This window comes from Miniopterus schreibersii (assembly GCF_964146895.1).
Source record: "Miniopterus schreibersii genome assembly, chromosome: 17".
Lineage (NCBI taxonomy): Eukaryota > Metazoa > Chordata > Mammalia > Chiroptera > Miniopteridae > Miniopterus > Miniopterus schreibersii.
This window is the reverse complement of record NC_138117.1, coordinates 41074831-41101606: the sequence shown is the minus strand read 5'-3', so window position 1 is coordinate 41101606 and position 26776 is coordinate 41074831. Positions and strand designations below refer to the sequence as shown.

The following is a 26776-nucleotide window of genomic DNA, read 5'->3' as shown; positions in this document are numbered from 1 at the left end:
AAGCAAATGGACTAGGGACCCATAACCACTGGAGCTGATGGCTTTATTAATCCGCTGTCTGCTTATATTTCTGCTTAATCACAGCTGACGGAAGCACTGTGGGCCTTAAATCAATGCCTTAGACAGAGCTCGCTGACCTAGTGAGCACCTGTCCACCACCAGGCACAGCTTCCAGAGGCCCATGCCACATGCTGAGAGAGGACTGCCTTCCTTTAGCACTTCAGCTTGGGAATCATTTCTGCTGTGATCAGAACAGAGTGACCTTGTGAAAGTCATTAGATTCTTCTAGCTACAGTCTTTTGATCTGGGAAATGGGAATAGGCATTTCTATCATTCATTGTTTGGTCTGATAAGAAAGAACTCCAAGGTATGATAAATGATGAAAGCAAGGAACAGAGAAACGTCCAGGTCATTTGCTGACATGTGAGTGTGTCAGTGTGTGTTTTCAGGACACATCTGCACACATGAAGTGCATGTACACATATATTCACATGTGCATATGGACATATTCTAGAAGGATCTACAAGAAAGTATTGGGTTCTGGGGAACGAGCACTCTATATTGTGTTTCCTTGGTAATATGGAGATTTTTACATATTTCTATTTCATTTTGAAAATCAGAATTGGAGAATCTGCCTTATATGGTGCTTGTGGATGATCAGATGAGATAATGCATATGGTGGGTTCTTTTTTGCTCCATGGGCCCGGGGAGTCCGATATGCACCCTGCCTACAAGCCAGCTTTTCTACAGCCGCGCTCACTTCCCCTCTGCACACACCAGGAAGGGTGGGGAAAGGGAGTGCCTGGGCCGCCTGAGTGCCGGTGAACTCAGGCGTCCTCAGGATGAGCTTTTGCTTGTGAAATGAGAATGGCCTTTGAGTCGAGAACCTGTTAAATGTGTCTCTTAGGTTCAAAGCAGGAGGGACCTGGGAACGCAGGTCCTGTGCTCACACTCGGCTGGCACAGAATGCTCCCCCAGCACGGATGCCCTCGCCTCCCAGCTCCTTCCTAACTGACCGCAGCATGTTTTTACCCTTTCAGTACAAGGTGCTGTTCACCCGCATATCACGAGGGTCTCGCTAAACTCATCTCTCTGTGAGGGGCCCACCTCTCTCTGTCTCCAAAGCCTCTTCTTATAGGGACAAGGGGAAGAGGCCTGTCAGCAGGTGCCACTCAGTTGTCACAAACCTGTAAGGTCGGTGCCATCCTATTATTGGTCATCTTCCTCCCCCTCCTCCTCCTCTACTATTAGTAGCATGACTATTATTATTATTTTCATTATTATTATTATTTTCATGGTAAGACAGAGGCTTGGCACATTTTGGTGTTTTTCCTGCACACAGGGGCAGGGAAGAGACTCAGACACTTTTCCCACTTTTACCAGGGCCAGGCTGTGTGCTGTGGCCCTCAGCTTTGGTTTCTGTCCCCCAGCAGGGGAACTTCTACGTGCCCTCCGAGAACTGCATGCAGCGCGCTCACAAGTGGCACCGGGGGCTGTGCCTGCTACTCCTCCACGCCTACCGGGGACTGCGCGCCTACTTCCTGCTCATCATGAGGGACATCCCAGAGCTGCCTCACGTGGAGCTGGGTAAGGGGCCTGGCACAGGGACATTCATCCGACAGCCCCCTGCCTCTTCGGATGGGGCCCGAGCAGAGTCAGCTTGCTTCTGTAAGCCTCTGAGACACAGGCCCTGTTTCAGGTCATGTTTCTGTACCGTGCATCCTTCTAACAGGAGAGACTCTCGGACATGCAAATGCAGGAGGAAAAGATGCAAGCAGCTGAAGAAGCACTCATTCATCCACCAAGCACTTACTGAATGCCTACCATATACCTGACACTATTGGAACATAAGGCTAATTTGCTTTCTAAGGAAAAATGCTAGTTTATAGCCTTGTCTTAATTAGGCGTAGTTATAGCATTGCAACTTACAAGAGTGTAAAAGAATCCTAAGAAACAAACGCACATATACCTTTTAATCTGGACGATCATAGAGACTTCTTAGTAGGCATTGTAGTTGGTTTTCTGGGGATGAATTGCTTCCCGCCCATCATTAGACATTGTGATGACAATTGGACCTGAATCCTCTTGATTGACAGATGGTGAAACTGAAGCTCAGAGAGGTCAAAGGACTGCTCAGGGTCACACAGCAACATGTAGTAGAACTGTGGCAGGAGCACAGAGGTCCTGCAGTGACTCCCAGGGTAGGGTCCTCGTTTCATGTCACACTCATTTACAGCAGGTGAAATGTCGAGGTTCTGTTCAAAGTCCTCTAATGAGGCCCTTGTGCCCTTAGACCAGAAGCTTGGGATTCAAGGTCAACAACAGAAAACCCCTGGGTCCCTCATTTTTCTCCCTGTACCCCTAGACCCCACCTGCTGAGACAATCTTGCTCTGACAGTATTCGTGCCCTTGTACGCTGCCCATTGCACTGAACATGTCACATAACAGTGATGCATTTGTACATTTCTCTTCCCTACTAGACTTGGGGTCTTTGAGAGCTGAGGACCCCTAAGATTCTGCACACATGCTGCCGGTGAAGGGATGGGTGCAGCATGTGGATGAATTGAATTCTAGTGGTATCTTACCAATGAGCTTTATCAGCTCTAACACCACAAACAGGGCAGGTGCCACTCTCGAGCATGCAGCCATGGACTTGATATTTTTGCAGATTCAAATGCTGTGCACGCAAGAACAGAGCAGCTTGCATGGCTCAGAAGGGAGTGGAGATTGTGCAATAGATACTGACTTCTGCTTAACTGCTTTCTATCCAAAGGAACTTGGGTTTTTGTTTTTTGGTTCATGCAGTCATTATCCTATTTTCATTGAGCACCTACGATGTACCAGACATTGTGCCAGACACCAAGGACACAGCTGCGCTTAGTGTGACAAAAGGCCATCAAGCCGGGTGGGGCACACAGACCTGAGGAAGCAACCTAGTGGATAGGTGTGTGCTCATCGGCCGTCATCGAGGACGGCTCTCATTTGCCTGGGCCATATGGCTTTTATTAGAACCCATACCACAGCCAAATGTAAACCACCGGCCACGTAGCTCCATGGAGCTAAGGGAGAGTTCAGACACAGGCAAGACTGTGCACATTAAATCACAAATGGCCGTCAGCCCTCGCTTCCTGCTGGGGTGGTGTGGAGGGTCGTGATAATATCAGAGTCCACAGAGCTGGACGGTGGGCTCAGCCCTATGGCTCTACCTCTCTGGACTTCCAATCATCCATCTGTGTGGTGGAGATTCAAACCCATGTCCCACATGCCTCACTCATATGTGAGTGTGTGTGCACACGCCCATGTACCTGCAAAGGCACAAGAGAATATAGAGTCACTTTGAACTTGCCCCAGGAGTCCTTGTTCCCCTCCTGGGGGTGAAGTCACAAGGCCCCAGTCAGGCTGATCGTCTACCAACAGGAGCCCAGCAGGCAGTGGGGCCAGGCAAGAGGAGTCGTCAGGTGGAGTGTTTGTTTCTGTGACTCGGGCGCCCACTTCACGCGGTGCTTCTTTCCTGCAGTGAGCAAGGGCGCCTGTCGGGGCTTCCTTTTCATTGCGTGCTCTTGTTTCTTTTCTTAGAGTCCCTGGCTGTTGAAGAGACGCTGTCTCAGCTGTGCTCCGAGCTACAGGTAAGTGGAGAACTGGCCCCTCCAGGCCCCTCCTGGGTTATGCAGGGCAAGCAGGGTTGCTTGGTAAAGACATCAGAGATGACAGCCAGGACTGTAGCCCACTCTGCACTTACACCCCTTCCCCCGAGTCACTGCGCGTCTGTTAGGCGCACAGCCTGTGCCAACCTCTGCGCCAGGTGCTTTGGAACTAACGCGGGTAGCAGGTCTTGTGGTGGAGCTCACACCACACTTACCTGTCCATTACCCACCCTGTCAACAACGAGGAGCCTGCACGGAGGGTGATGAGGGCCTGGCAGCCGGCCCGCCTCTCCTCGCACACTTGGCCTCTCTTCTCACCTCTCCGGATTGTGTGCAGATTGGCTCCTGCAAGTATCAGTTCAGGCGGCCCGGGGTTCTCCTGAGGAAATGTGGGTAACGAGGAGAAGATGCTGGTGGGGCTGCTGAGCACCCACCGCAGGGAAACCACCTACCTGCTGGGGCTGTGAAGTCACAAGGACTTCATCGTTCCCCAGGAGGCACTGAGACACCTGCTGTGTGAAGGCCGCGAGTGCTGTGGCTCTGTGAGTACAGTCCCAGCTGTGTGTCACCTAAGTCGGCCATACTAGTCAATCCCTCTGAGTCTCACCTAATTTTTCTGTAAAATGATGGATAATAACTCCACCGAAAGGAAACTGTGTGGATGAAATGGAGGCACCTGTGAAACTCCAGGTGTCCGCTGCCCAAGTGGTAAATATTCATGAGCAGGAGCTGCACTGCTAGCAGAGGCTGTGCTCAGGACGTGACGCGGTAGGGAGCCAAATCCCGAGGAAGGAGAGGGATTCCTTAGAAACACAGAAGTCAGTACAGACACCAGGAAGGAGACTGCAGTCACTCCCTGGGAGGGGGCCTTACTGCCACCTGTTTGCCTCCCCAGATGTTGAACAATCCAGAGAAGATAGCAGAGCAGATAAGTAAGGACCTCGCCTGGCTCGCCTCCCACCTGATGGCTCTGTGGACCCAGTTCCTGGACACGGTGACTCTCCACTCCCAAGTGACCACTTACCTCACGCAGGAGCATCACACCTTGAGGGTAAGGTGCCACATGGTATGACTCCCATGCCAATGGCCTCTGGAGGAAGCTTCTCAGCAGTTAGTTCATTGGGCAGAATAAGAATTGGGGTGAATTTTGTAGACCGAGGCCTAGTCCTGGCTCCACTGGGAGCGGCACTGAGGTTTCTATGAATTACTCAGCCTCTCGCACCTTGGTTCCACCTTCATAAAATGCCTCCCTTGGCTACTAGATGACAACAGAGTCCATCTCAAGAGATATTATAATTGCTCTGAACATGTTTCGAAAAGTTTTCAAGTGTAAGACATCCTTCTTGGTGTCTTTCTTTGCTTCCAGGGTGGGTGCGTGTAGACAAGGACTGGCGCAAATAGAGGCGCAGGTCCCCTCGCTCACAGCAGAAGGGCCAGGTCTCGGAGGCCACAGAGGCCGAGGGGACACGTGCATGGCTGGCTTCGCAAATTCTCTTTCATCTGCGTTTGTTTAGGGCCCTTGTTTTCAAGTGTCTTATATTGCAGTAGAAGAAATAAGACCTAAATACACAGATGACAGAAAGCTATGCAAGAACAGACTCCTAGACGTGCACTGAATCCTGTCCATGCGCAGCTCGCTGGGAGCCGCGAGAGAGGCCCGGGAGGAGCAGCGGGACCCTCTCAGGCGGGCTCAGCACCTCCCATTAGGACTTACCTCCTGGGACCGCAGCTTCCTTATAAAAGTCAAGATAATGCCACCCGCTGAACGAAACCGTTTACCTGATTTTATTCCTCAGGTTCGAAGGTTCTCCGAGGCTTTCTTCTACATGGAGCACCAAAAACTCGCCGTCCTGACCTTTCAGGAGAACCTGTGAGTAACCCATCAGACCCCACGTCACACCCTGAAAGTAGGCACCCGGGACGTTGTCTTGTGGGAGACGTCTTCCCTCCTCTGCCCGTTGAGGCCGCGCTGACCCTGCGGGGAGCCAGACAAGTCACAGAGGCAGGAGCCGGGGCAGAGGCCCACAGCCACGTCTTCTTTTGTCAAGGGTCATTGTGGTCCTACAGACAGAATCAAGGTTCCTAGGCCCGGGAGACATCTGCAGCAAGTCCTCTTTGCAAAAATGAATTAGAAACAGATGGTGTGGCCACAAGTTATATCAGAAAAAACCCAGAATCCTCCAGAGACTTGGCAGTGGCTATGAACGCGCTTAGCGTAAGATTTAAGACTGACGCCCACATTAAGAGACGGGTGAATTTTTTGGTTCACTTTCATCCAAAATTAAAGAAGAAATTAAAAAGCATAGTCAAAAACGTCAGAGGGTTGACAGACCCTTGTCCCTCAGACTTCCCTGGTGAGCAGAAACAGTGGCTCCTCTCATGTGTCGGCCTTTGCCACACAAGCCCGAGGGCTTCTTTTTGTGTCTGAATGTTACAGTCACCTGAAAACTAAATGTGATGGGACCATGTTTGAGGTGCAGTAGATCCCAGGAGAGACCCTTGAGGTTCACTCATCACTCAACACAGACTGGAGGGCTTTCCCCCTCCTCTTTATAACCGTATTTCCTCCCCACACTTCCTGTGTTTGGGAAGCCCACTGACATTTAAAGCTTGCCTCGTGGGTTGTGAGAATGAGAGGGGCCCCGAGAGGAACATCTGTGCTCCAATAGCTTATCCAGAAATATCCAAGCGCTTACTCCCTCAGGCGTTTACTCATGCGTTCATTCAGCCCCAGCTAGGGCGGCCTGAATATAGTCCCTCAGACTGAAATCAGAAGAGCTGAGACAAACACTGCAAATCCGGGAATCTGCCTCCTGAGTCACCCCAACAACAGGCGTCCCTCAGACTGCCTGCAGGGTTGTGTTCCCAAGGAGTGGAGCGCCCCGGAGGTGACAAGGTGCAAAGGCAACTATCCTACTGTTGTTTTGTTGAAACAGGACCCCTTGTACAAAGAACAGGCCACCTGGTTCACAATCCTGTTCTCCATCTACCTGCAGACAGACTGACAGGCAGGCAGGCAGGCAGACAGACGTGGGCTGTGCATGCTCAGCTCTTCTCCTGAACTCACACCCTGCCAGCGTGCCCCCCTTCCCTTGCAAAGAGAAAGAAAGAGCCTTAACGCTGCTCCTCGGGGGAGGAGGGGAACAGACTGTCGCCCTTGTGTGGCCGTTGAGGAGAAGGGAACGAACATTTGCCACCATCCAGCCTTTGAATTCGGAATTCTGATTATTTCTAACTGCGAACCAGGTTCCTGTTGGTGGGAGTTATTTGCGTCATGGAGCAAGACGATGGGGCATTTTTAAAACCCTGTGTGGGGGAACTGAAAAGCCAAGGGAACGTACACCCTGACCGAGGATGCCAGGTCCACACAGTAAGCGAGAAGAAAGCAATTTTAGATGGTTCTTAATTCAAGTGTCACAAATATGAGTCAGACACTGAGTGCTGTAGGTGGTCAGAGAAGAGTATAAATATAAGATTTCAGTTTTTCCTCCAAAATGTAAGATTCCTAGCCATTTGGAAATCCAGCCCATGCTCCACTAGAATGGCATCTACTACACTCGGCTGAGTGGTGCATGACAGGCCCCTACGTGTCGCCTAACCCTGCCTTCCGCGGCCTCAGGCCCGGAGTGCAGGCCAGTCCCGCGCTGGCAGACGGGGCTGTGGGGCGGGGCGGGGAGGTGGGCGGACAGACCGCCACACCAGAGGCTGCTGGACATTCCCACATGCTTTCCTGGGGTGGGGGGCAGCAATCGTAAAGCGTTAAACTCTTCCTTGGGCGCTCGCCAGGATACAGTCCCACAGCCAGCTGTCCCTGGACATCCGGAACTCGGAGTACCTCAGCACCATGCCCCCGCTGCCCGCCGAGTGCCTGGACATCGACGGGGACGGGAGCACCCTGCCAGTCATCTTCGAGGACCGATATGTGGACTGCCCTGCGACAGGTGTGTCTGGTTGGGGGAGACGCAAGAACAGGGTGCGCAGTGCGTCCGTCAGGAGCTCTGGTCCCGGCCCCGCGCGGTGGGACCGAGTGAGTGAACAAGCAGTTTCTGAGCTCCCCGAGGGGAGGCCAAAACCGAGGCTGTTTGTTACTGGAAATGGCTTTTTTCAGTGAAATCGACAAGTCAGTGTCACAACGGGACAGTTGTGGTAAAGGTTCCCCTCCCCGCTCCTTCCGGGGCGAGCTGTACCAGCGCCCCAGCGTGTCCACCTGCAGAGCGACCGCACTCTCCGTGACGGCGCCGAGCGTCAGGGGCGGGGACCTTCCTTACCCGAGTGTGCTGTTCGGGCAGTGGGTCACTTCTGGGTGAACATCGACGGCACCGCCGGGCCGCTGCGCAGTGCTGCTCTCCCCCGGAGCCAGGCAAGGGGCTCGCGGTGTGGGCTGCGTGAGTGTGTGGAGTGGCGCCGAGGCACACCCAGGGAGGAAAGATAACGTGTTGTGTGTCTTCACACATGGTGTGTTAGGCTGGAGTTGCGTGGCTTGTAAATGAGCTGATAGGTGACCTGGACAGAGCCTGCTGCAAACTGGAGGTGCCATGCAAGTGAGCTCTCTGCCCCCCGCCCCCAGCCCTGCTTGGGGAGACCAGCACGCTAGTGCGGATGTCAGCTGAAACCCACCCATGATCCCCTAAAGGACCAGGAACAGCCAAGCCCTACACTGGGTGTTTTATGGGTTTTTGTGTTTTAATCCTATAACAAAAACCCTGCAGGCCCTGTTTCACAGGGGGAAGCTGAGCCACAAGGAGTATACGCATGAATTAAAGAGCATCAGCTTATAAAAGCCAACATTCAAGGCCAGTTCACTCTGGTTCCCAAGCCCATGATTCCTGCCTTGCCACCTTAGTGAGAGGTTTGTAGGGCATTTTAAAATCTGGGTGACTTCGGAGGACAGTGCAGCCTTGCAAAGGAACGAGGTTCCGTGGCTCTCAGTCGTGCCCTGCCATCTAGTGTCCACACTGTGACTAAAATGCCGCTCTGGAGATGGCCGCCGGCCCAGCAGGTGGAGAAGCTTAAAACAGGGCATTGACCATCCCCCTACCCACGCCCCTCCCAAGTACTTTCACAGGGTTTCCCATGTCCCCATTCAAAACCCAAAGCTTTCCTTGACCTCTCATTGTTTTACAATGTACTTTGATGATTCCTTAATCCCAGGAAAAAAGTATTAGCAAATCAAGAACTATTTTATTTTTCTCAAGGGTTTGGCAGCCTTAATATTAATAACCTGAAATGAGGTTATCAGATTTGCATTCCATTTTTGTAGTGGAGTCAAAGAGGGAAATAAAAGAGTTGCCTTTGCATGTTAAAATAATAACATTTGTTCATGGTTTGCCACCATACCATGGCTAGCACTCCTGCGGAATGCAAGGCACACGCGAGCTCTGTTATCTGCGATCCCTGCTCCCACCCACCCCTCGCTCCCCCGTCCCAAGGTGACTGAGCCCCTGCCTGAGGCCTTCACAGTTGGCCGGACTCCCTGGATTCGAATCTTTGTTGCAACTGTGAAATTGGGCCAAAGCTTGTAATTTCTCTCTGTAGAACTACTGCAAGCCCTGGAGAGACCCGTTCGTAGGACACTTCAGAGTGACTGGCACAGCAGTTATGAACGGATGACCGATGGCACCATTAGTCAGGGTCAGACTCTGCGCCATCGAGTGAGATCCACTGCTGCCCTCATTGCTCCTTAGTTGCAGTGAAAGCAAAATTTTGCTCTTTTGACAGCATTGGGCTCCCTCACTGGTCTCCCTAAGTCCTGTCTCAACTGTCCAGGATAAATCTGATAAATCTTTTACTTCTGTCCCAAGAATGCACCAATCCATCTGCTACCTGTAACATAAGAACCAGACTCCACATTTGTGCAGGGCATTCAAGTTCGTCCATAGTCTGGGCTTTCTCTACCTGTCCAACCTCACCCTCTGCTTCCTCTGGCCACTCTTGCTCCATCCACGTGGGATGTAACCGATGCCTGACCAGACCGCGTATCCCAGGCTCCCGGGGCCTTTGCCCGCACCGTTCCCCTTTGGAGTATGATTCATTATCTCCTCGGAAGACGGTGAATTCACATTCCCCAGCATGTGGCCCACATTCTTTTGGCAGGAGAACCAACTCTACTGTAGCTGCACATGTTTCTTAATATTTTTAAAATCCTCTAAAAGCAGAAACTGGCTCACTATTATACCTAACCCCCACCTTCCCTCTCCCTAACCCATGGCAAGTCTAGGGCTTTGCCTAGAGGAGGTGTTAGCCCATTTTCGGGACTAAATGAAATTGAAGGTACATTTTTGTCAAACCAATACAAACAGTTAATGAGACTCATTGCCTTTGTTCTGCATTTCTGTTCTGTTCTTAATTCATTTATGAATGCAGTTTGTTGGTGATATGCCAGCCATAGTGCTAGCCTTGGGGATGTAGATATTCCTAAAATATAAGCTCTTCTCTCCAGTGAGAACATGAGATGCACCGTGGCTTATAGCAGTGGTGGGGAACATCCAGCCCACAGGCCCTATACAGCCAACAAAATCATTTGGTCTGGTCCTGCCAAGGCAACTGCAGGCGGAATTCGAAATTCAATAAATCTAGGAGATTTTTCATAGCTAATTTTTAAGTTGATAATTTTGTATGGCCCTTGAATGCTACGTACCATGCCTAGCACACCTGCTGAATGCGAGGCACACGCATTCAGGGTTAGAGTACGGTGATAGATGTGTTACGGCACATGTGTGCCGAGTGGATGCTGGGGTTTGCAACAGAGGGCATCTAACTTGCTGTAGAGTGTGGAAAATTCCCCTGGGGAAGGAAATTAGCTTAGTCTCTCAAGATGCAAAGAACGTGTTCAGGTGAGAAGAGACCCTTTTCTTTAGTCTTTGTTCTCACCCTTGACCCAACCATAAAGTTCACTTAAAGGTGTGAGATGATGCTGCTCAAAGTCCCACCCAGTTTTTAAGGAAGTGTCTCAATGGTTTACTTCTTGTGTTTTTTAAAAATGTATCTTTATTGTTGAAAGTATTACAGATGTCCCCCCTTTTCCCCACTGACTCCCTCGATGGCCTCCCCCAGGCTTTTACCACACTATTTTGATTACAGTCCTTTAACTTCTATTAGACCTGTAAGAAGCATTGAAGCTTTTTTAAGAAAATAAAAGACCAGCCTTTTTTTGTTTGTTTGGTGTGTGTGGAAATTGAAGCCTCAGTGTCCAGCATTTTTATTGGGTTTCATCGTGCAGGTGTGCTTGATTGAGTCACTGCCAACATTGCTGAACTCAGTCCCCGGCCTCCCTCCCCCCTCAGAGGTTGTACTGGTATCACTTGGCACAAAGCCCCAACCAATTGCATGGTTGGTCTTTCTGGCATTGCCAGCCACCACCCTGAGCCATCTCTTTAGCATAAACTATCAAAAGACTCACCATGAGTCCCTTGGTTACCATGAGCTCTCAAGGCCCAGGAATACAAAGACATTCTTATTACTTGGGAAATTCTAAGAATTTAGAGGTTACCTCCCAGGTACTAGGCACAAAGTCCCACCAAATTCTTTATGATACCATCATCATATGGATAATTTGTGAATATAGATTCTTAAACTACAGTATGCTTTTTTTCTTTTTTCTTTTTGTAGGGCATAATTTGAGTGTTTACCCTAATTTTGATGTTCCAGCAACAAGTCCTGCAAAAATGAGTCTAAAAGACAGAGAAGGGAACCATATTGTAAATAGAAAATCACCTTTTAGGGAAAACCTCACCTTGCCCACCCTGAAAGTACCCCCAGTGGACTCCAGTGAAGAGGAGATTGCTTGTCCAGCGTCATATGAGGATGCGGCTGCACCAAATCACGCAGACGAGTGTTCTGAATCTCAGGTGTATCTGACGGTTGGTGAATTCCGGGACAAAGCAGGTCTGCCTGAAGATGAATGTTGGGCTGGCCAAAGGCCTGCTGTCGGAGCACATTCACCTGCAGATGACGACCTGCCCGGAGGGAGCCCAGGCCCGGAGGAGGGCCAGGGCCCAGCACCGGCCTACATTGATGTGAAGTCCAGCAGCGAGCACCCGGGCAGAGCTGAACCCACAGTGGTCATCAGCAATCAGCATGGGAGTGGGTGCCTTCGAGATAACTACGAATTAGATGGAACTCTGCTAAGCAGAGGGGTGGCAAGTGGGAGCCGTCAAAATGCCACCTCTTCAGAGAAAGTAGGGCTGCACGAGTCAAGGACTCGAGGAAAAGGAGCTGACCAAGAGGGCAAGATGCCACTGCTGAGTCTGAAGCTCTGCCCCCAGGAGTCTAGCGGTCCACTAAACTCTACATTGAGGGATCCCCTGGATGTCAGAGCTTCCCCAAAGGACCCTCACACTGAAGAGCAAGAGGAAGTGTCAGTGTTGTCTGGGGTCAAGAGATCTTCCTCTATCATCTCTGACTCCGGCATTGAAAGTGAGCCGAGCTCCGTGGCCTGGTCCGAGGCCCGAAGCAAGGCCCTGGAGTTACCCAGTGACCGGGAAGCCTTGCACCAGCTCATGCGAAGACACGCCCTGCACAGGAACTCCCTGGAGGGTGGACACATGGAGAGCAACGTGAGTTTGCCGAGCGGGATCCAGGCATCACTCACCTCCATTAGCTCTCTGCCTTTTGAGGAGGAGGAACGGGAGTTGGCACTCACCAAGTTGACCAAGTCAGTATCTGCACCCCAAATCAGTAGCCCAGAGGAGTCTGCTGAAGACACGGTCACCATGCGGCACGGGGGAGGTCTTGCTGAAATGTCAGCTGGGCACGTCAAGAGCACAGAAACCCCAGGACACTGCAGTCAACCCAGTAGTGCTGGTTCCAGAATCCAGGACACCGGGGTCGACCGTTCCCTTGTGGAGGTGGTTCCAGATGCTGACCAGCAGGGCCCTGGTTACATAGACATCCCCAAAGATAAAGAGATTCACTTTGATCTTCCAGGATCCCGTTGTCTTGACAGCAGGACTGAGAACCCTCCAGGAGTTGAAACCAAAGGTCTTAATGTAAGAATACCACATAACCTCACACTGGAAAACCCTAGGAGCAGAGCCTTCCCTAGGGCACAGATGGGGACCCCCAACGGCACGCCTGAGGACTCGGATGTGGGGAAGAGAGCTCTTTCCGACAGCAGCAGCTCAGACATTGAGAGCCTCACTGACCACAAGGTGCCTGAATTGAGCTGCACATCAGCTGTGGATGCCATCAACCCAGATCCAACAGGCGAGGGAAGCAGGTCCCCTTGCCTCTTTGAGGAAACGGCATTTGGTAGAGAAGCTAACACCTCCCTGGAGGGAGGACATCAGGCAGGCACTGTGTGCTCCACCGTGACTCACTCCACTCACTCCCAAGTTCTGGCACAGCAAGAGCCCAGGGCAGGTGCCTCCATCCCAGTGTCCCCCCTGACCCCGGCAGAGACCTTCTCTCTGGACAGCCTGAAGGCTGTGGAGGTCGTTAACTTATCTGTGTCCTGCACTGCCACTTGTCTCCCATTCTCGTCTGTGCCCAAGGAGACCCCCGCCAGGGCTGGATTCTCTTCCAAACAGTCCCCCTTTCCTATTACTCATCAACCTTTGGGTTCCTTTGGGGTTGTGCCCACCCACGCCAGCACGTCAGAGGAAGATGTCAGTGAGAGGATGTTCAGGTAAGCTTGCTGAGGTCTTACCTGTCCCAGCACCATCTGTTAGATGTTTCCATATATTTCTCAGTTTCATGCATACTATTTCAAAATTGAGACCTCAGTTGTTTTCTCATGTAGATGAAGTAATACACTCATATCTCACAAGTCAGAAAATGTAGAATAGTATAAAGAAGTAAAAGTTATCCAGAAGCCCATTTCTCACATAGAGCCGCTATGTAAGCTCTTCCACACTTCTATCTGCATCTGTATCTATGTATTCTTTTATGCAAAAAATAGGGTAATTCTCTACAAACTAATTTTTTCAGCCTAATATGTTGGAAACAATCTTTCCACATTTATAAATCTATTTTTGCATGATCATTTAATGTTTAAGTAATACTCCATTGTATAGATGTACTATGATTTATTAGCAAAATCCTTTAGAAGTGGGCATTGGAGTCTCCTTTTCAGCTTTTATTATGATAAAGGACTCTCTTGCTAGTGTCCTTGCACCTCGACATTTGCACACTTTGAAAAGGCAGTCCTTTAGGAACCCTCAGAGGGTAGGATGACTTAATCAGATTTTCCTCGAGCCCCTTTTGTGTGGTTCTTAAGATGATCATTCCTTTTGCAACATCCAGATCATCCTTCATCCTTGTGTTGGGTTTGTATTCCTAAGGCTACCCCACCTACAAACTCTGTTTGATGAAGTGTATTATAGAATCATTTTATGAAAGCATCCCATCTTACTTAATCTTTTGCAAAATGCTGAGGAGGTACCTATTCATGATATTTCCAAAAGATATCGCACAGGCAGGCACACTTTGGATCACTGTTCTATAAAGATTACTAAGTGTCTGCTGTGTGCCCATGTCATCAATTTAGCAAGCACATGGCAGGTGCTTGCCCATCTGGCCAGTGTAGCCCTGGTGGTTATTGTGCTTGCAGACTAACAGGGCAGGGCAACAGCGAGATGGCAGGTGGAAATGAGGCCCGGGTGGTAAATGGGTGGTTTATGTGTATGTAGCTGAGCCGGGGTGGGAGAAGGACCTAATCGCACTGGGGATAGTGAGTGTGAATAGAGGTGATGGCCAGGAGCAGCTTTTTGAAGATGACACCTAAGCTGATGATGATGATGATGGTGATGATGATAATGGTGATGATGGTGATGATGATGGTGATAGTGATAGTGATGATGATGATGGTGCAGTGATGGTGATGATGATGGTAATGATGGTGATGGTGATGATGATGGTGATGATGATGGTAATAGTGATGGTGATGATGGTGACAGTGATGGTGATGATGGTGATGATGGTGATGATGGTGACAGTGATGGTGATGATGATGGTGATGATGGTGATGATGGTGATGGTGACAGTGATGGTGATGATGATGGTAATGATGGTGATGGTGATGATGATGGTGATGATGATGGTGATAGTGATGGTGATGATGGTGATAGTGATGGTGATGATGGTGATGATGGTGATGATGGTGACAGTGATGGTGATGATGGTGATGGTGATGATGATGGTGATAGTGATGGTGATGTGATGGTGATGGTGATGATGATGATGGTGATAGTGATGGTGATGATGGTGATGATGATGGTGATGGTGATGATGGTGATGATGGTGATGACGGTGATGATGGTGACGATGGTGATAGTGATGGTGAGGACCTGGCTAGCAATAGATAACATTTTTCTACTTAATCTGTTTCAAGCGTGTTCTAAGCATTTTGCATAGATTATATCACTTAACACACGAACCAACTTTATTAATTAGATAGAGATGTCATTCCCCTTTTACAAATGAAGAAATGGAATGCCGAGAGCTTGAGAGATCACCCACAGCCAGTGAGTGTAAAAGCTGAGAGTCTTACCCTGGCAGTGTTACATCTGAGTCTGTGCTCCTCAACCACCTTGTCAGATAACCAGGCAAAGAGCGCGTCAACCAGGTGGACGAGGCATTTCAGACGGACCTGACCAACTGCACAAAGGCTTGGAGACCAAGCAGCATAACTCATTCAGGGAATTATGAGAAACATGTTCATTTTCGAGGCTGGGGGATGATGCTGGAGAAGCAGGTGGAAGCCAAGCTAGGGAAGCCTTGTGGGCAAGGGCAAGGAGCTCTCACTCTGGGGATGTCTTTTCAAAGATTGTGGATCCTTGGAGCTGGGTAGAACCTTACAAGTCCTGCTCAATGCAGGAACCACATAGAAATCTGTTGAACCCAAACAGGTGTAGCCTTTGGGCTTCAGGGGTGCTCTCCTCTCTCCTTGTTCAGAACAAACCTCCCTCACTGGCATCTCCCCTGAGGCCATACATCCAGCCTCTGCCACTCAGCAAATGCTTCCTTGTAGACACTCATCATGCCCACATCCCAGCTCAACCCATTTCCTGTTCAGCATTCAGTGCACAGCGTGGCGTGCGATTAATTAGTGTATTCTCCAGTTTCTATCAGGCCAAAGAAAAATTTAAAAAAGAGCTGAAGATTGATGGATTTCTGTACAGTGACTTATCTGTACTAGCTTCTGATATACCATATCTCCCACCAGAGGAAGAGGAGGGGGACTTGGAGGACGGCATTCACCTGGTAGTCTGTGTCCATGGCCTGGATGGTAAGTTCCAAAATGGATTCCTCCTCAAAATTCTATGCTCTGAACAATTTATGATGTTTATGGATTAATTTGGATCAGGCACTCCTTCCACAGCTGGTCAGTTAGCAACTGTGGGGTGACAGTAAGTATGTTGGGTATAGGGAGATGGCATAGCCTTGCCCCCAAAGAAAAGAGCTGTCTGGTACAAAAACCTGTTGAGAAAATGATGTACATGAATGAATGAATTGAGAAATGAATGGACAAATGGAATGAAAGGAGAAATGAAATGTGTTTTTTCTGTATCCGCCATCAGCAACAGCCTCAGATTCCCAAGACCTCATTCCCATGCACCCACTGGTCCCTGTGGAGCAGGTGGCATCCATGCACTCCCACCTTCATGATACCTGCTCCCAAGGGTGACTGTAACTCTAGTTTAGATAACTACACCCTGGCTAGCCCATGGAGGGACTCGCTGACTACTTGTAAGTGGCATAACTGGATAGTCTGTGTATTCAACAAGAAATTTAAGAGGGGGCTTGTAGATGTCACAAAGTGGCACCACTTGCAGGATGTCCTGAGTAGACAGAACTGGCTGTGGAAGGGGTGTGGTGTGCCTCCTCCCTTCCTGTGTAGAATGTTCACAGCCACGTGTCTGCAGGTCAGGGAATAATTCCACTGGGGAGGACTTCCAGAAAGGCTCTGACCCTGGGGGGTGATTCACGGGACCAGTGGGTTGCATTTGTTATAGTTGCCTCGATCATAATGGTAAATGTGGGGATGGAAGGAGAGGGAGAAAGAAATCTCCTGTGTCTGCTTTGATGTGGTTAACATTGGGTGGGTTTGTCCATCGTTTTTAGGGAACAGTGCAGACCTCCGGCTGGTAAAGACGTTCATAGAACTGGGGCTCCCTGGAGGCAAACTGGACTTCCTCATGTCTGAGAAGAATCAGGTATGATGACAAAAATCATCAGAGCTGGAGGACCCCCTGAATGAGGTCTTACAGGAGCCCCCAAAAGTCACCAGGATAGTTTGTGGACATGCAGAGAGGAGGGGACCTTGCGGAAGAACACAGGTCGGCTCTTAGGTTGTCCACAGAGAAAGGACTCATTGTTCTGCGGAGGGTGAGGAAAGAGGGAGAGGTAGGGACATGAGTCAGGTGACTGGGGCCTTTTGACCACACTGGGCATCAGGGTGGGTGACAGCTCAGAGCATACATGCCTTAGGGGGTCTGTGTCTGCACTGGGGGGCTGTCCCTGGCATCCTTGTGACCAATGGAGTTGGGTTGTCACCCCTTTACAGTCACAGGTAAACTGAGGGGTCATTGTCATCCCAAGGTTGGCAGAGTCTGGATCCCTAAGGAGGTGTCCAGGTAGGTGAGGGTTTAGACAGTCCATGACCAAGAGGTGGGGCTGACAGGAGGGTCCTTGATTCCCACCCCATGACAGTGAGACAGATGAGTGCCAAGTATCCTTTGGAGGCATAGACTGCTTAGAACTGAGGGTCCTATGACCACTGAAAATGGGAACTGTCCAGAGTAATCAAAAAGCCAACACCGGAAGGCGGAGCCTCATCCCGCCACTGTTAGTGCTCAGGTCTGCTGTTTCTTCCTGGACACCTGCTATAGACAAGGGCATGTGCTATGCAGTGGGAAGAGGAACAAATGTGAGGCGAGGAGGGAGAATCATTTCAGTGCCATGTGCTGAGCACTGTCTACATGCTTCTTCATTTAATCGTGTTGACACCATCATCTCCTCAGTGCGAGGGAACAGAGGCTCTGAGGTTATCCACGGTTCCAGTGTCAGTGTGACATGGGGAAGTCACCTCCATGCTCCCCAGGAAGATAATCCTGTGCACCCCAACTGCAGTATGTGCCCAGTATGCCTCAAGTCCTAAGGGAGGTGGGGACTCAGGATGCCCAGGAAGTTCAGAGGATGGGTCAGGAGAGGGAGTGACCAGCACGTGGTGGCTCTGTGTGATCTGTGCTAACAAGACTGTCTTTGCAGAGAACATGGGTGCTGTCAGCAAGGGGTGCGTGCAGCCCTCTGGTGCAGCCCTCGAGGCGCTGGGGTAGAACCCAGATACCTAGGGAGTCTAGAGCTGGCTCCACAGAGAAGTAACCTACATGGGCGGAGGGGGTGAGTTGTCAGTCACTCAGGAAAGATTATGTTCCGCAACATGCTATTACTTTTGATAATTGTAAATCTTATAAGCATGTAGATTTTCAGTATATCCAGTTAAAAATATGCTGATTGGGAAGTTCCTGATATCATTTTTAAAAACCTATTGCGGCTTTCAGAGCATTTCAGACCTTATAATTATTACCATTTATTTATCATTCATGTTAAATTACTAATATGCAGATGAAGAAAGAGGGTCTGAAAGCTAAGGGATAATGGATGTGGCAGCATCTGTCTTATGTGTGTTGCAAATATTTTACCTAATTTGTAAACTAACACTAAGGAGTAGGCTACAGTATTGGCCTTCAAGACCTAGGAGGAGACTTAGGTTCTGACTGAGGGGTCAGACCCCGGCACCGATCCCCTAAGCAGGAGAGCTGGCCTCAAACAGTCCTTTCTTAGTCCATGGACACTAGGAAAGTGACCGGTGAGCTTTATCCCTCTAGGGCCTCAAGGTTCATTGATGGCAAGTGACAATGAGCCCCACAGACTTTCTCTTCACTCCCCCCTCCCCCCCAATGAATATTCAGGAGACCTCAACCTCGGCACAGCTCCTGGTAGCCGGTGACATTGTGGGACAGCTCCACTTATGAGAAACCGTTTTTCATGTTGACCCCAAGTCTCCTGCCTTATGTTCCCATCTGTGTTTCCAAAAGTGAGGCCTTGAAGTGTTATGAACCAGTCTCATGTGCTTCCTCCCCATGTCTGCCCTTCTGATGCTCAGACACACGTGACATTTCTCTTCCTTTTATGTTCCCACATCCTCTGACCATCCTTCCAAAGACACTGATGGCTTTGGGATCCTTCTCAAAGTGGACATCTGCCCTCTGGATGCAGCCTGGCAGCAGAATCTAAAGGCCATGCTGGGGGAAGGGAGGGGCTCTAGAGTCAGGCAGGCCTGGGTAGGAGTCCTGGCTCCTGCCGTCATCACCCCTCAGCACATATTCCCTCCTCTGTCCCAGGGGACGGCCTGCGTGTTGCTCTTCCTCTCTTCCATCTCTCCCTTCCATTGTCAGTCACCTTTTTTTTTTTTTTAAATATATCTTTATTGATTTCAGAGAGAGGAAAGGAGAGGGAGAGAGAGAGATAGAAACATCAATGATGACAGAGTCATTGATTGGCTGCCAGCCCACAACCCGGGCATGTGCCCTGACCGGGAATTGAACCCCGATCTCCTGGATCCTAGGTCGATGCTCAACCACTGAGCCATGCCCGGCCGGGCAGTCAACTTCTTAACTGAGGAATCTTCAGTGTTCCCAAGTTTCTTCAGTAGGGTTCTAACCTGTGAGCCGTGTTTCTCGACGTCTAGGTTCAATCCTTACCTGGCATCAGGCTGAGGTGCACTCCCAGGAGGCACCACAGTGTTAATGGAAGAGCCTGGCTTTGCCACACCCCCGCCGATGCCCATTTCCTCTCTCTTCTTCCAGATGGACACGTTTGCGGACTTTGACACCATGACGGACCGGCTGTTGGATGAGATCATCCAGCACATCCAGCTGTACAACCTCTCCATATCGCGGATCAGGTAAAAGGCAGCCGGGGGCTGATGCAGGCAGAGGCGGGATGCTCTGAGTGTCCGCTGCACACAAGGCCAACACGACGCCTTCTGTATCCCCTGGGATAAGTTGGCCGGGGGCTTTTACTGGCGTAGGTAACGTTCAGAGCAGAAGTGACACAGCCGTCATCTACCATAGTATATGTGAAGGAGAAGAACCATTTGCAGCTCAGTAGAGAGAGACTTGGACTTAGTCTAATATTCCTAGGGTTGCATTTCTGTTCTTCCACCCACAAGTCTGAACCCCAGCTCTACCACGTAACCTGTTCAAGCTTTTTCATCCCCAAGCCTCTGTTTCTATGAGGTGGGACCAGTGCTGAGCTGATGTGTCACAGAGCTGAGCAGATTTCCTGCCAGGAAGAGGCGTCAGTGGCTGCTGTGTCTTCCCACTGTAGCAGATGACTTGTTTAAACGTTTATGCGAGGAAGACGATAGCACCCAGCTTGCACTAGCAGCATGTGGGCAGAGTGCGGTCCTTCACTATGCGTGAGCCCATTCAGGCCTCAGAGAAAAAAATGTCACTTCCTCCTTGTTTCACAAATGGGGACGCAGAGACCTCCAGGGATCAGATGACAATCACAGGACAGGTTGGGGAGAGGGGAGGAGGTGTCCCTCTCATAAACAGGGTTCCCACAGTAATACTTAAACTTGAAAACAATGCTGTGATGGATCCATAGGTCTGTGAGAGCAGGAGAGGGGCGTCCACAGTGTGGGCGGAGAGCAGGCAGCAGGACAGTGCAAGGGGGGAACGAGTGATGAATGAATGAAGCTGGAGAGGTGCTCACACGCCAGGTCATGATGGGCCAATGCTCAGAAAGGACCCCCAGGTGGACCCAGAGGAGACACGGAGACCAGATGGGGGGAGGGGGCTGTTCTAATAATATAAAGCTTGGCAAGATGCCCACCCATCTCTTCTGACCACACTGGGCACAGAGGCTTCCATTCACAAAACCCCATCTCAAGCTTACCAGGGCCAGGGTTTGGAAACCTGATGGGGTGAATTAGTGGCCCCATTCTCTGTGCCAGTGCCTCGAAATCCAGTGGGAGGTGCAGGGCGCTGACCCCCGGTGCCCTCAGGACTCTCCACAGCTGGCCTAGGGTCACACTCATGGACACTGTTTCTCTCTCCCAACAGCTTCATCGGCCATTCTCTCGGCAACATCATCATCCGATCGGTCCTCACGAGGCCCCGGTTCCGGTATTACCTCAACAAACTCCACACGTTCCTGTCGCTGTCCGGGCCTCACCTGGGGACCCTGTACAATAATAGCACCCTGGTTAGTACAGGTAAGACTTTCCTACACCGGTCATTGCTCAGAGTTCCCTGGGGCAGACGGGAGGTGAAGCTAGAGGCAGACTCTTCTTGATGGAACCTGTGACTCGGAGCTTCTCCAAGCATGGGCATAGAGAGAGGCATGGGCTGAGAAGGGCGGCCTTCGGTACGTGCTGAGTGAGGTTAGGCTAGATGGTCCCAGAACCTCTTCTGCCTTCAGGCTTCTGGGAACAAAAGGTGATGTCTCATCCTAGCCAGTTTGGCTAAGTGGTTAGAGCATCAGTCTGGGATCGATTCCAGCCAAGAGCACATATCTCGGTTGCACCCTCAATCCCTGGCCCCATCAGGGTGTGTGCGGGAGGCACTATGTCTCTCTCTCTCTCTCCCCCCCTTCCACTCTCTCTGAAAAGTAATGGAAAAAATATCCTCAATTGAGGATTCAAAAAAAAAAACAGGTGATGTCCCTGGGGTGCCAGCTTGAAAAGGTTCAAGAGGCTGATAGTGTGAAGAGAGCACAGGCATCTCAGTCCATATGGGCTGCTGTAGCAATTACCATGGACCGAGGGCTCCTGAACAGCAGACGTGTATTTCTCAGTTCTGAAGGCTGGAAGTCTAAGGTCTAGGGACCCCAGATTCTCTGTCTAGTGAAGGCCAGATTCCTGGTCATAGGTGGTCACCTTCTCACCATGTCCTGAAGGACAGATGAGATGAAGGAGCTCTGTGGGATTGCATTGATAAGGGCATTAATCCCATTCAGGAGGGCTCCAGCCTCATGACCTAAATTTCCCACAGGTCCCACCCCAAATACCATCACATTGAGGGGTTTCCCACATATGAGCTTGGGGGAGTACAAACATTTGGTCTGTAGCACAGCTGTATGTCTTTGGGGGCAGAGTCTATGGCAATGGCTTTCAATCATGTCATAGCCACTACAAGCCTGCGGTTAAGGTCTAACCCAGGCATTTACTGAGGACTCTGGCCGAGACTTTGAACTTCTGTGCTAGTTTCCTTGTTTAAAATAAAGCGAATATGCATATGTATGTTTGTGTATATGTATGGAATGAATACATCTATGACATATGTGTGTGCATGTGTGTATGTACATCCATGTCTCTAAACACACATATATGTGGTGTGTGTTTGCATGTGTATTAAATTGTTGGGGATTAAACAGGGGAAGGATTGAAGAGGTTAACCAACGTGTGGAAGGTGAGCCATAGCGGACTCGACACTTCTTGCTGGATGGTGAGGACTCGGCTCCCAGCTCTGAGGCTCTTGCCGGTTCCTCTATTGTAAGGGAGTGACATTACCGTTGACAAAGGGGCCAGGCCCAAGGTTCAATGAATCTGGAGGATGGGCAGGATTTCTAGGCGGCGAATTAGTGGGTCAAGCTTCCTGTGCAGAAGACATAGTGTGTTTAGTAACCTAGAAGCTTGGTGTGATCAGCAAGCTACAGGTGGCTCTTTGTGACAGAAACACTCAGGATGACCTGGAGTGGGGCAGAAGACAGCGTGGAGCTCTCAGCAGGAGCCTGATGCTATGACAAGTGTCAGACTAGTCACTAGTCAGAGGACACTACTGATGGGCAATAACTCTGGAAGTGACATGCTCTGTCGTATGGCAGCCCAAGTAGGCTGCTGGGTTTTGTGTATAGTATATTGAATTCCCTGTGAAGACGTCAGGAGTCCCTGATTGGCACAGCCCGTTCTGTGGCATCTAGGGTCACCTGTTCAAGCTCCCCTCTTGGTGCCCATCTCCGGCCCCCAGCCTTGGCCCGATCCTTGCCCTGCACTCAGGGAAGGCTGGGCTGCCTGCTCTTCTCGCTGAGTTGGAGTATTTGTTTGCTCTTGTGTTATTTTCAGAACTTATCTGTAAATGTGAGTTTTCTCCTCAGTCTCTTGGTCTTTCCTCACAAGTCAGGGAATGAAGCATATCCAGTCCCTGTGTACAGTTCATGGTGCTTACCCAGCAGGCACATACATTTACACGGTGGGAATGACCATATATGTAAACATTGGACCTTGCTATTTCCTTGTGTCTTTATAAAGAAATGCGTGATTGGGACATGATACTCATCCTCATCATGTGTCAGCATAGCCGTGGGGAAACGGATGGCCTCTGAGACAAAAGTTTGGCTTTGTTTTCCTGTACCCCAGCTGGATCTGTAAGGAGCATTCTTTATATATTTTTTCATTTAGGATTGTTTCTTTAGCCTGGACTTAGGGAGGGGGACTGAGTACATTGAAGAGTATGGGTATTTTCAGGACTCCTGAAGCCTGTCGCCGTATCATTTTGCAGGATGTTTTTTTCTCTCTGCCCCCAGTGCTTGAGAATACAGGTGTCCCTCTAACATCTCACTTTTTTGCTAAATTGCCTACTACCCTCTTATTTTTAAGTTAACTAAAAATCACAGTTAAATGCTGCTCTCTATTTTTTGCTTCCTTTGTTTTGTGTGTTTGATTTTGGCTTGGTTTGGTTTTCCCAGGCTTGTGGCTCATGCAGAAACTAAAGAAATCTGGCTCCCTCCTGCAGCTGACCTTCAGGGATAATGCCGATCTCCGCAAGTGTTTCCTCTACCAGCTCAGCCAAAAGACAGGTGAGCCGCTTCCCCAGCCGGGGGTCCCAACTCTGAGCTGACACCCACTCTCTGACCCAAACTGGCTCCAACGCTCCACTGATTCACTCACAGAGGGTTTCACCAGGGGGCACAGCCTCTTAACTCACAGGAGGCCAATGGCTACCCAAGAACTCGGCCGCTCCTGGCCCGTCACCCTGATGGCCTATGAAAGGCAACACAGATGGGAGCCAAGGTGTGGGTGCAGGGGTATCTCTACGGGAGAGCTGTGGCCTCTGATTCCCACCAGTCCTTTAATCTCCTAATCACACAGGCTCCAGGTCTGGGGCCAACTCACCGCTCCTTCACCCAGGTACAGATCCCCGCATAGAAGAGCAGACGAATGCGGTCCGTCCATGTTGACAGTTCAGGGGAGGCAGGTCGTTCCCGGGCAGGCCTGAGAGCACCCCACCCACAGTCCACAGTGAGGATGAGCACAGGGGTGCAGAAGCCCCACTGGTCACTGGAATGAGCAGAGGACAGCAGTGGGTGAGGGGAGGAGCAAAACACCACACTGACTTCCTCCTGGACTCCTGAGTGCTGCTGGACCAGGGACACATTGTTGTCCCTCCCATATGCCTCGCTTGTCCTGTCCAGAGTGGCTTTCTCTGTGTCACCTTAGCTTCCTTGCGTGAGGAGCACAAATCCCTCATCTACCTTCTACATACAAAACCCCAGTGCGGCAAATGCTTTTATCAGCCTCTCAGACCGGAAGGTCCTTATGCAGCCACACAACTTGTGTGCCACAATCTGCTTGCTCGCTCGCTCACCCTCTTTCCTGCAGGTCTGTACAGTGTGTGCAAACCAGAGGGTGCACACTGAAACTCCCTGGGTAAAAAACACCCCCGTGGCTTGTTGCAGGTCTGGAGCATTTCAAAAATGTCGTGCTGGTGGCTTCGCCCCAAGATCGCTATGTGCCATTTCACTCAGCCAGGATCGAAATGTGCAAAACTGCCCTCAAGGACAGACACACAGGTAAGCCACATTCTGTTCTTATGATTTAAAAAGCAAATGTAATCCTGGCCGGGTAGCTTGGTTGGAGCATCGTCCTGATGCACCAAGGTTGAAGGTTAGATCCCTGGTCAGGGCGCATACAAAAATTAACCAATGAATGTGTAAATAAGTGGAAAAATCGATGTTTTTGTCTGTCTGTCTCTCTCCCTCTCTCTAAAATCAATCAGTCAATAAAAAAAAAAAAAAATCAAACATTCAGCCCTAGCCAGTTGGTTGGAGTGTCATCCCATATACCACGCGGTTGCGGGTTTGATCTCCAGTCAGGGCCTGTACAGGAGGCAACCCTTTGATGTTTCTCTCTCACATTGATGTTTCTCTCCACCCTCTTCCTCTCTCTCTAAAAAAATCATTAGAGCCCGGCCGGGTGTGGCTCAGTGGTTGAGCGTCGACCTGGGATCCAGGCGATTGGGGTTCGATTCCTGGTCAGGGCACATGCCCAGGCTGTGGGCCCGATCAATGGCTCTCTCATCATTGATGTTTCTGTCTCTCTCTCTCCCTCTCCTTTCCTCTCTCTAAAATCAATAAAGATATATAAAAAAAAACAATCATTAGAAACATACCCTCTGATAAGGATTAAAAATAATAATAATAAAATAAAAGCAAACATACACTCGTCCAATCGACTCTGCGTAATCGGGCCTATCCGACTTTCTGCCCAGGGATAGGAACCCAGGGCTGCTCTCTAGGCTCCTGGCCGAGAGCCCCAGGACTGCCTCTCCCTTCCCTCCCGCAGGGCCCGTGTACGCGGAAATGATCGACAACCTGCTGCGGCCGCTGGTGGACGCCAAGGACTGCACCCTGGTCCGGCACAGCGTGTTCCACGCGCTGCCCAACACTGCCAACGCCCTGATCGGCCGCGCGGCCCACATCGCCGTGCTGGACTCGGAGCTCTTCCTGGAGAAATTCTTCTTGGTGGTGGGACTCAACTACTTCAAGTAGTGGCCTTGGGAACTCGCCAGACACGGGAAGACCCCAGACAGCGTCAGCCGAGTCACCCTTTTGTAGCCGGCCAGTCCAGGGTGGAGCTCAGAGAGGAAGGCACTGAGGGATGCAGAGGGCGGGATGTGTATTCCAGGTGCTTCCATTTCGGAGGTTTGGAAAGCCGAACCAACAGTGTTATTAAAGACTGCCCGAGCCTGTATAGCCACCTGGAGTCTCATCCAAGATGTTCTCTAGGGAAAATGAGCAAAAATAAAGCAACAGAACTTGGAGTTGGGGAGCCCACCTTTGCAACCACCCGAGGCTAGCAGAGAGAGCGCGCCACTTTAACTAGGCGTGTGCAGTATGTTACTAGCTCACAGCTTTATCATTCTGATTAAATTAAGTGCACACAAGCATTTCAGAACTCAGGTTACCCTCCGTGCAGAGTGAACGTACTGGTGTAGCTATAACCCTCAATAGACTCAATGTGCCACTTGTTCAGGAAAATGTGATGCTCTCACTCTCTCCTGAGTTTCCTCAGTGAGGGGCAGAGGCCTGCTCTATAGACCCCTGGCTCCTGTCCAGATGGCAGTGGGTGGGTGGTTGAAGGTGTGGGGGCATAGAGGTGATGCTAGAGGAAACTAGAAAAAACGTGGCGAACGCATCCCCTCACCTACTTCTCCAGACTTTTTCTATGCATAGCCCTGCTCCATAAATCATTTTTGTGACTGCTTAAATCTCTCTCTGTGGTTGGGAAAATTGACTTTGACTGAAGCTAGCAGAAGGGGGCACCGAGATTAATGCACGTGGGAAGCTCCTGCTGGTACACTTCCAAAGAAATGCTATGTTAGCACTTGATGCAATCGCAAAAAATTAATACCATTAGCGTGGCCAGCTGCTCCTCCTGTCCATGGAAGGAGAAAACATCTAAATGGAGGCCAGCTGGATTCAAAAACCTCAGGGGAGCTCCAAGAAGGGTGCTGGGCACCTTTCAATAGAAATGTCTTATTGCCTTAGGAAACTAAGGGCTAGGAAAGGTCACCACTGATAAACAACCGAGAGATAGGAACAAAATGAGATCAGAGAGGTGGACAACAGTCAGATGGAGGGCTCAACTCAAGTTATTGGTAAGTGGCTTAAGGGGAAGCTTTGAAACTTACCGGGATGTTTACTATGGTCCCTAAGACTGAGTAAACTCTTCAGGCTACAGGAAGCCTAGAGAATCATTTTGTTGCACCGAGGAACACATGAACAAGGACAGCAGGAATGACTAACACGGGAGACCCTTATCCTGGAGGTGTGAGAGCAAGTGGGGACACTGAGAATGTCATCATCCCAGAACCCTTTTCCTGCTTCTGCAAAATTCCCTTAGA

The 26776-nt window shown here is 50.2% G+C and overlaps 1 protein-coding gene across 1 annotated transcript in view; it reads left to right on the top strand.

The window, feature by feature from the left end:
* The window catches only part of FAM135B (family with sequence similarity 135 member B), a gene marked incomplete at its 5' end in the record, with an annotated part of 108315 nt that extends 82623 nt beyond the window's left edge, over window positions 1–25692 (top strand). Inside the window, 13 exons of the mRNA XM_081116418.1 lie at window positions 1434–1587; window positions 3577–3626; window positions 4540–4695; window positions 5441–5514; window positions 7431–7585; window positions 11253–13269; window positions 15704–15870; window positions 16707–16798; window positions 19454–19551; window positions 20717–20868; window positions 23340–23450; window positions 24330–24443; window positions 25216–25692. Coding sequence (XP_080972544.1) covers window positions 1434–1587; window positions 3577–3626; window positions 4540–4695; window positions 5441–5514; window positions 7431–7585; window positions 11253–13269; window positions 15704–15870; window positions 16707–16798; window positions 19454–19551; window positions 20717–20868; window positions 23340–23450; window positions 24330–24443; window positions 25216–25421 — 3546 coding nt within the window. The 3' untranslated portion in view covers window positions 25422–25692. The remainder of the gene's footprint in view (window positions 1–1433; window positions 1588–3576; window positions 3627–4539; window positions 4696–5440; window positions 5515–7430; window positions 7586–11252; window positions 13270–15703; window positions 15871–16706; window positions 16799–19453; window positions 19552–20716; window positions 20869–23339; window positions 23451–24329; window positions 24444–25215) is intronic.
* Window positions 25693–26776: the final 1084 nt, after the last annotated feature.